Source organism: Hyperolius riggenbachi, unplaced genomic scaffold (assembly GCF_040937935.1).
Source record: "Hyperolius riggenbachi isolate aHypRig1 unplaced genomic scaffold, aHypRig1.pri scaffold_120, whole genome shotgun sequence".
NCBI classification, from domain to species: domain Eukaryota; kingdom Metazoa; phylum Chordata; class Amphibia; order Anura; family Hyperoliidae; genus Hyperolius; species Hyperolius riggenbachi.
The window spans coordinates 387657-397615 of NW_027152343.1; the positions used below are offsets into that span (position 1 = coordinate 387657).

At 49.1% G+C, this 9959-nt stretch overlaps 1 protein-coding gene across 1 annotated transcript in view; it reads right to left on the reverse strand.

Annotated features, from left to right (window-relative positions):
• The window catches only part of SLU7 (SLU7 homolog, splicing factor), a 51539-nt gene extending 41841 nt beyond the window's left edge, over positions 1-9698 (reverse strand). Inside the window, exons 1-3 of the mRNA XM_068264727.1 lie at positions 9591-9698; positions 5072-5235; positions 3752-3905 (exon numbers count right to left, since the gene is read on the reverse strand). Of these exons, the coding sequence (XP_068120828.1) occupies positions 3752-3905; positions 5072-5223 (306 nt within the window). The 5' untranslated portion in view covers positions 5224-5235; positions 9591-9698. The remainder of the gene's footprint in view (positions 1-3751; positions 3906-5071; positions 5236-9590) is intronic.
• Between the last annotated feature and the right edge of the window lie 261 nt (positions 9699-9959).

Consider the following 9959-nt stretch of genomic DNA (forward strand, 5'->3'; position numbering starts at 1 on the left):
GGACCGACAGCGATCGGCTATTTCCTCCCATCTCTGAGCGGAGAGCTGATACTACGCCAGCACTGGAGCGCGGAAGGTAAATATTTACATCCCCGTTCTTTATCGCCGCCGCCGTGGGACCGAGGAGGACGGGGGAAGCCTCAATAGGATCCGGAGGCTTCCCCCACCCGAGGCGAGTACCCCCCAGGGGAGGTTTTTTTCATCACAGGTTTTCTTTAAAGGGAATGTCCAAGCAAAATAAAAAAATGAGTTTCACTTACCTGGGGCTTCTACCAGCCCCACGCAGCCATCCTGTGCCCTCGTAGTCACTCACTGCTGCTCCAGTCCCCCGCTGGCAGCTTGCCGACCTCAGTGGTCGGCGAGACGCATTGCGTACATTTTTACGCATTCCCGCTAGTGCAGGAACATTAACACAAATTTTTACGCGTTACTGGTTCAATGCGTAAATGTTTACGCATTGAACCACTAACGCGTAAAAATTTATGTGTTAATGTTCCTGCACTAGCGGAAATGCGTAAAAATGTACGCAATGCGTCTCGCCGACCACTGAGGTCGGCAAGCTGCCAGCGGGGGACTGGAGCAGCAGTGAGTGACTACGAGGGCACAGGATGGCTGCGTGGGGCTGGTAGAAGCCCCAGGTAAGTGAAACTCATTTTTTTATTTTGCTTGAACCTTCCCTTTAAAGGAGAGAAAAGTTAACATTTACTTACCGAGGGCTTCTTCAGGTCTCTTGCTGTCCTTCTGGTCAGCACCGCTGTGTCACTGTCACCCCATGCACTCTCCCAGCTGCAAGCGCCGGCTCTATCACATTCTGTGCCTGCATGATTTGTGAAAACTGCAACCGCGCAGCCACAGAAGTCCTCAGACTACAGGAGGGCGGGAGAGGAGGCATGCAGGCAGGGTGTGCATGCACCGGTGTGTCCATAATTTTGTTATTACAATACGGTTCAGGACCTTTTTCCATACGGAAAGGTGATGCATAATTATACCATTTACGTTCCTCCTTTTCCTGATCCCCCCTCCCCCGACACACATGTGCATGCACAGTAGTCCACGACTGAAACAGTTGTGGACTTTAACCACTTGAGGACCACGGTATTAAACCTCCCTAGTGACCAGGCCATTTTTTACTAAATCAGCCACTGCAGCTTTAAGGCCTCACTGCAGGGCCGCACAACTCAGCACACAAGTGATTACACCCCCCCCCTCCTTTTCTCCCTACCAACAGAGCTCTCTGTTGGTGGGGTCTGATTGCTCCCCCAATGGGTTTTTTTTTGTAAATATTTTTAGTCTTTTTTTTTTTTAAATAAATGTACCGTATATACTCGCAAGCAAGCCAAACCGCATATAAGCCGACCCCCCCACTTTTACCAGAAAAACCAGGAAAAAATTATTGACCCTCATAAGCCGGGGGTAGGAAATGCTGGCCACGTGATCCCCCCAGTGTGTCCCAGTATAGCTAGTATAGTGCCCAGTATGGGTAGGTAATGCCTCAGTATAGCTAGTATAGTGCCCAGTACAGCTAGTATAGTGCCCAGTACAGCTAGTATAGTGCCCAGTACAGCTAGTATAGTGCTCAGTACAGCTAGTATAGTGCTCAGTATAGCTAGTATAGTGCTCAGTATAGCTAGTATAGTGCTCAGTATAGCTAGTATAGTGCCCAGTATAGGTAGGTAGTGCTCAGTATAGCTAGTAAAGTGCCCAGTATAGCTAGTAAAATGCCTCAGTATAGCTAGAATCGTGCTCAGGATAGCTAGTATAGTGCCCAGTATAGCCAGTATAGTGCCCAGTATAGCCAGTATAGTGCCCAGTATAGCCAGTATAGTGCCCAGTATAGCTAGTATAGTACTGTATAGAATAAACAAAACCGCTCGGCACTCCGATCCAGTCCGTGTAGGTGGGGGGCAGGCTCTGCACTTGCTTTGTGTTTAGTGATCACTTCCCCTTTTCCTTCAAGACACCCTTACAATTGGCATAAGGCTAAAGCTCTAGGACGTGCACCGGTACCAATATCTGTAAACAACAGGCTACGAATGCACATACATGGAGACAGACCGGGCAGCAGTCCCTTTAAGCTCTTTATTGCAGCATCTTGCCAAAAAGGTACAGCAGTAATACATTCGTAACGATTCAAAGTTCAATGTATCAGACCTGCATTGATGAGGGTGCCGGGGGAGTGCGGGATGCGGGTGACCAGGGATGAATGGACGGCACTACAGCCGTTTCGCGCCCAGCTGGCGCTTGCTCACGTGCTTGTGTCCTTGGTAATGGCGGCGCCGGGCTTAAAGGGACTGCTGCCCGGTCTGTCTCCATGTATGTGCATTCATAGCTAGTATAGTGCCCCAGTATAGCTAGTATAGTGCCCCAGTATAGCTAGTATAGTGCCCCAGTATAGCTAGTATAGTGCCCCAGTATAGCTAGTATAGTGCCCCAGTATAGCTAGCATAGTGCCCCAGTATAGCTAGCATAGTGCCCTAGTATAGTGCTCAGTGTTGGTAGGTAGTTAGTTAGTTTCCCCCCACCGCCGCTGCTATTACCTTACCGGCGGCCTCTAATATTCCCCTCTCCGTCTCTCTGTGCAGGCATGTAAATAGTTCGCAGCAGCTCGCCCTACGGCGGCTGCAGTGTGATGACGGAGGAAGCATGGAGAGCGGCTTCCTGTAGCGGCGTTATGTATCGCCGTTACTATGGGAACCGCTCTCTCTACGCTTCCTCCGTCATCACACAGCAGCCGCCGTAGGGCGAGCTGCTGCAAACTATTTACATGTCTGCACGGAGAGACGGAGAGGGGAATATTGGAAGCCGCCGGTAAGGTAATAGTAGCGGCGGCGGCCGGGGGGACATGACTCGCAAGCAAGCCGACCCCCCAACTTTTGGCCCACTTTTGGGGGGTCAAAAATTCGGCTTGCTTGCGAGTATATACGGTACTTTATTTTTTAATAAAAATTTTCCCCCTCTCCCTCCCTCCGTCAACCTATCACAGCGATCGGCTGTGATAGGCTTCAGCCTATCACAGTGGATTGCTCCTGTGTCCCCCAGAGAGACAGCCATGCCACACGGCTGTCCGCAGTACAACGCTGCCTTAGATCGCAGCGCTGTACAAAGTTATTAGACGGCGGTTGCCGTCTAACAGTCTCCGAGCGGCAATCGCTCTGATCGCGGCGATCGCTTCGCTCCGCCTTCCAAGCGGAGATGCGCGCGCATCAGCGGGCACGCTCTCCTACAATCCGCATAGGAAACAATTCACGCCACTCGGCGTGGAGTGATCCTGGGGCTGCCGCCGCGTTCACGCCAATCGGCGTTGAGCGGTCGGCAGGTAGTTAAAGGGCAACTGTAGTGAGAGGGATATGGTGGCTGCCATATTTATTCCCTTTTAAACAATGGACATTGTCTGGCTGTCCTTCTGGTCCTCTTAATACTTTTAGTATTAAAGGCAACAAGCATGCAGATCAGACGCTTGACTGCATTTGCTGTATATGCTTGTTTCAGGTGCGTGATTCAGAAACTTATGCATGAAAGGCCAGCAGGACTGCCAGGCAACTAGTATTGTATTGAATGAAATAAATGTGGCAGCATACATATCCCTCTCAGGTCAATTGTCACAGTGATAAAATGGAGGAGACCGGAAGGCCAGCGAGGGACCTGATAGACTGCGAGAAGACCCAGGTAAATAAATGTCAACTTTTTTCCTTCACTTAAGGTACCCTTTTAAACAAGTGATTCATAAAACGGCATGGTTAGTTAAATTCACCTCTTTAACCCCTTTCCTATACCATTCTCCCATTACTGTGAACTCTTTCTGCTTTTCATCCTGGGGCCTCTGGTGCTTTAAGGTGGGTCTTTTGGAGGGATCCACATACCATGGCACAGAGGAGATGTACTGAGGGATGTGAGGATTGATGTCCCTAGAAAAATGCAACAAAAAGAGCACAATTACTTGTTTTTTATTTGAAATTGATTAATATTACAAATAATAATGATCTACTTTTATATTTTGTCAGAGGTTATTATAGTAAGCAAAGTTACAAGCTTCATATACAAAAACACACTTCATTAGCAGGGCTGGGCTGAGGCTCTGGAGGCAGTAGCCTTTGGGTACAGAACCCTGAGGACACACCCAATTAACCCCTTAAAACCCCCCCTCCATTTTCTGCCAGGATCCATCTTCCCCCTGTCGCAAATTCCCTCCATCTCCTCCCTATGACGCCCTCTAGTGTGCCTATCATTACATGTGCCAGTGGAGGCCAGGGGCGCATCTATACTGGGGAGGGGGGGCTACCCAATACTGGGTGCTCATCTGGCAACACTGGGGATAGGGGATACCAAAAGCTAAGGGGGCATCAGACTATACAATGCAGGGGGTCATCAATAGCTGGCATTCGAATTACGTATATTATCCTTGAGTGCAATGCAGCCTGGAGGGGAACAGCCGGATACTTACCTAAGGAGATGGAAGGGTCTGTGTCCTATAGAGCCTCCCCGCTCCTCTCTTGGTCACATTGTTGCAGCGGCAGCTCCTGCATTTGAAGGCAGTGGGCTTCCCGAAAACAGGTGGCTCCATACTGCAGCTGCATGAGAGTGCAAGAGAACATGCTCACGCAGGCGCAGTACTGAGCCGCCCGTCTTCAGGAGCACTCGGGCTATCTGAAGACTTCCAAAAACCCCCATTCAGTGGCGGAAAGCAGTATTTGACCAATTTGATTGAATACAGCTAGGGGAGAGCCATCTTTAGATCTATGATGCACTCAGAATCTGTTCTCAACCAGGAAAGAGATTTATGGCTATAATTCCTTATCAGCGAGAATGATATAGCCTCATTAGGCACAGAGTAAAGAGAAACTGTCACTTGCATGCCTGATTAACTCTTTCAGGCAGAAAAACAAAAAAAGGAACACAGGATGTGTGTGCTTGGCACTGAACATACGTGTCTACTTCATCATGTCACCTCGGATACACTAAGTATTCTCGGTTTGTTGGTTCTTGCATTACATGGAAGTACTGTACAAGACTGTAGACTCAAGATGGTGTATGGCCAGCTTCAAGCTGATGGCAGGATTTATTCTATACTTACTTTCCCTCTTCATCCACTTCAGCTGGAGCATTACCCAATTTCCGCTGCTCTTCCAGCTCTTTTTTCTTTCTCCAATCCTCCCGTGTCATTTTTTTGGGCTCTTCCACACCAGAGGAGTCACTCGGAGGGGCCACCATCGTACCTCCCGACATTTTGGCAAAGTTCTACAAGGAAATTAAAAAGAAAAAAAAACTCAAGCCTGCTGATAACTAAAACTACAGCCGTGAAATTAAAGGTGCTCCTTTATAATGAGTAGGGATCTAAGGTAAAAGAAAAACCACACAAAACAGAATGCATGGTAAAGCATCTCTGATATATAAATGCAATTATCTATCTGCATCAATGGCAAAAATATACAGTACTGTACATTAAAGCAGATCTCCCCAACCTTGTCCTCAAGGCCCACAAACAGTACATGTTTTGCAGGAAACCACCAACATTCACAGGCGGAGTAATTAGTGTCTCAGCAGAGCTGATTAACAACTTAAGGACCGCAATGTAAACCCCCCTAAAGACCAGGCCATTTTTCACTAAATAGGCCACTGCAGCTTTAATGCCTCGCTGCAGGGCTGTGCATGTCGGCACACTAGTGATTCCCACCCCCTTTTTTCCCCACCAACAGAGATTTCTGTTGGTGGGGTCTGATCGCTCCCCCAATATTTTTTTTTTCAGAAATTTCATTTATTTTATAAATAAATTCCACTTTTTTTTTTTTTAAACAATGTATTCCCCAGCCCTACCTCCCTCAGCCAATCACTGCTTCAGCCAATGACAGCCGATCACTTTTGTGCCACCCAGGGGGACAGCCATGTCACACGGCTGTCCCCAGTACAGCACTGCCTTAGATCTCAGTGCTGTACAATGTTAATAGATGGCGGTTTCGCCGTCTAACAGTCTCCTAGCGGCGATCGCCGATGGGAGACTGAAGACGGAGCAGAGCTCCGTCATCCATGCGCACGCAATGTCCTGCACCACTGCCAGCACCACCTACACACATCTATTTAGTCTGTACAACCAGATAGGATCAAAACCTCCCCAATAACACTGCCCAGTGTGCTCCCCAGGCTCTTTTAGCCGGGTGCTGCACCCGGCTAGTTTTGGTGACCACCCGGCTGTCATCAGCTCACCTCCTCCTCTGCTGTAAGCAGACATGTGCAGAGAAGCTCCAGCCCTGCATTTTTTTCATCTCGCCCCACCCGGCTTCTTTTTCATACCACCCGGCTGAAAAAAAAAAATTCTGTGGAGAACACTGCTGCCATCTCCCTCTACACACATCAGTCCAGCCTTTACAACCAAATAAGCTCAGTACCTCACCAATAACACTGCCAGCCGCTCACCCCACCTACGCACATTAATCCAGAATGTACAGCCAGATAGGATCAGAACCTCCCCAATACCACTGCCAGCACTCCCTACACACATTAATCCAGTCTGTACAACCAAATAGGCTCAGTACCTCCCCAATAACACTACCAGCACCCCCTGGACTCATCTAACCGGCCAGTACACCTATACAGAGGCAGACATCGAAAGCCCTTGGTGTAGCTAGGGTATTTGACACCCGGTGCGGATTATTTGCAGACACCCCCCCCCCCCCCCCCCCAAAAAAAAGGAAAGGAGTGAGTGGGGTGGGATAAAACATGCTGCAGTGAAAATGGGTGTGACCATGACATGATGTGGGCGGAGCTACCTGTAATGTGACGGTGTAATTCTAAGGCAGTGCTCTGAGTCTCTTCCCAAAACACAGGCAAAGTGACCCTAAAGGTAATTGGACAACATTTCCCTAACACAAAAAGCAATGTTTTCCCCATTATGTGGTGAAACCAGAGGTTCTCATTATGGATATGCAGATACTAAATTTGCAAAAACTGCATTCTGATATCATCTCAATGTAGACTAAAATCTCTGAGGAATGCAATTAAGAATAAGGCAGTTAATAAATAAAGTGGCCAGTGAAATATATCAATTTTTCTGCCATTGTACTACTTTTGGTTCATTTATTAGCATACCATTAAGTAACCATGAGCCCCCAAAATGTCAAATGATGCAACAATAACCTTAAAGTAGAAAATGCAGCCACTATGACCAAATAATAAATGCAATTAACATTACCTCCGAAACATGAAATGCAGCAACTGCCATCTCGGACACATGAAATACAACAAACTTTACCTCCCACACTTGCAAAGAGTTAAACGCTACCTCTAAAGCTATGTACACACGTCTGACTGTAACAAACTATCGGTCGTCAGACTCCTGATGACAGTTTGGTGGTGTGTACAGTCTGTCGTCCAGCTGATAAGGCTGGTTTTGACTGATCCGCTTGGCAGATCGTTCAAAACCAGCCTTATCAGCCTGACGACAGACTGTACACACCACCAAACTGTTGTCAGAACAGCCGCCCCGCAGGCGGGTCTGACGACCGGTAGCTTGTTACAGTCAGACGTGTGTACAAACCTTAAAGAACAAGCGACACCCATGCTAACCTAAAAAAAACAACAACAAAAAACACATATATAAGTAGATGAATTTTATAAAGGAAAAGCAGAAAATCCTATTCTAGGCAGTGGCCATCTTGCCAAGCTAATGCTGACATCATATCCTCCCTGACTCTTGTTTTCCCCCCTCCCTTATCTTACTTATTGTGTATTCATTAGCTGCCCTCCTCCCAGAGTCTTCAGACACTCCCACTGAGGTGTATACTAGCAACTTCACTGTCTTATCCTCCAATCGCTGAGTCAGCTCAGCCTTGCTTGTAAACACAAGTAATCAGACGATGGTTCTGACAAGCAGCTAGGCATGGAAATAAATGGAAGAGGAGGAATATATTATAGATAAAACGAACTCCCAGCATTCAACTCTTTGGCACTGTTTGGCACTAGGGCTAGTGCTCCTAAAGTATGTGATAACTCCACACCATAACAGCACACAAAGTTTTGCAAGTTTTTAATGCAGGATTAGCATCTTTATCACTTAATACACTCAGACCAGTTGCTGTTGAAATTTGATTTTCATGGTGACAATACCGCTTTAACACAGGTAATGCAGCAAACGTTACCTCCAACACATGAAATACAGCAAACTTTACATCCCACACATGCAATGGGGCAAATATTACTTCCAATCCATGTAAACAGAGGAACGTTACCTCCAACACCTGAAATGCAACAATTGTCACCTCTGACACATGAAATACAGCAAAATTTACCTCCCACACATGCAATGAGGCAAACGTTACCTCCCACACATGAAATGCAGCAAACAATACATCTGGCACATGCAGGAAACATATGAAATGTTGCAAATGGTACCTCTGACACGTGAAATGCACATACATTCCCCTCCAGTGTGACAATGGGTGGGAGGCGGGTGACACTGGGTAGGAGGATGACACTGGCTGCTATTGGGTGGGGTGAGAGGGTGACACTGGATGCTGCTTGGTTGAGAGGTGACACTGGGTAGGAGGAGGAGGAGGATGCTGGGTGCTACTGAGCGGGGTGAGGGGGAAGGGGGCATTGAGTTCTGCTGGGTGGGGAGGGTGATACTGGGTGCTATTGGGTGAAGTGAGGAGGGGCACTGGGTGCTGCTGGGTTGGGAGGGTGACAGTGAGTAGGAGGAGGACACTGGGTGCTGCTTGGTTGAGAGGTGACACAGAGTAGGAGGAGGATGATGCTGGGTGCTACTGGGGTGGGGTGAGGGGGAAGGGGACACTGAGTTCTGCTGGGTGGGGAGGTTGACACTGGGTGCTATTGGGTGGAGTGAGGGGGGCACTGGGTGCTGCTAGGTGGTGAGGGTGACACTGGGTGGGGAGGGTGACAGTGGGTGGGTGGAAGATGACACTGGGTGCTAATTGGAGGGGTGAGGGGGTAACACTGAGTGCAATTGGGTGGAGTGAGGGGGGGGGCACTGGGTGCAGCTGAGTGGTAAGGGTGACAGTGAGTGGGAGGATGATGACACTGGGTGCTATTGGGTGGAGTGAGGGGGGGCACTGGGTACTGCTGGGTGGTAAAGGTGACAGTGAGTGGGAGGATGACACTGGTGCTATTTGGAGGGGTGAGGGGGTGACACTGGGTGCTATTCGGTGGAGTGAGGGGGGGGGGGCACTGGGTGCTGCTGGGTGGCGAGGGTGACAGTGGGTGGGAGGAAGATGACACTGGGTGCTATTTGGAGGGGTGAGGGGGGGTGACACTGTGGAGTGGGGGGCATTGGGTGCTGCTGGGTGACAGTGGGTGGCAGGAGGATGACACTGGGTGCTAGGGTGACAGGAGGATGACACTGGGTGCTATTTGCAGGGGTGGGTGACTCTCTCTCTCTCATCGCTGCAGTTTCTCTCTCCGCTGATGACACTGTGTTATCAGCGTTCTCTCAGCTCAGTAGGAGGCACAGCATGAAGATGGAGCTGTAATAGCGAGCAGGAAGCAAACGATCGGGCTCCAGCTGTGAGATTGCTGCCCCAGAATGCAGATCGCCCCATAACACTAGCAGCCCCCCTGCACAGGCCCATCCCCAGCAGACATACCAGAAACTCAGGAATATTACTCCTCCACCGACCACACAGGAACAACACAGGAAGTAGCCGGAGATGACGTGAAAACTATACAAAGCCTGAGGCAGGAAGAGGCGAGGCCAATTCATGTGACTGCAGTGCTGCGGCTTGCCTGCAGGGGGCTCAGTGAGGTGACGCGATGAGGATACAAATCCGACATTGCGCATGCGCCAACTGCGAGGCGACGCTGAATAGAATAGAGTGTGTGCCTGCAGTGCTGCAGCTTACCGGCAGAGGGCTCAGTGAGGAGACACAGGTTTCCTGCAGCGTGCCCACCCAGTGAGGTGCCGCTGTGTCCAACGTAGTGCAAGTTATTGCGACTTGCCACAGTGGAACCAATTA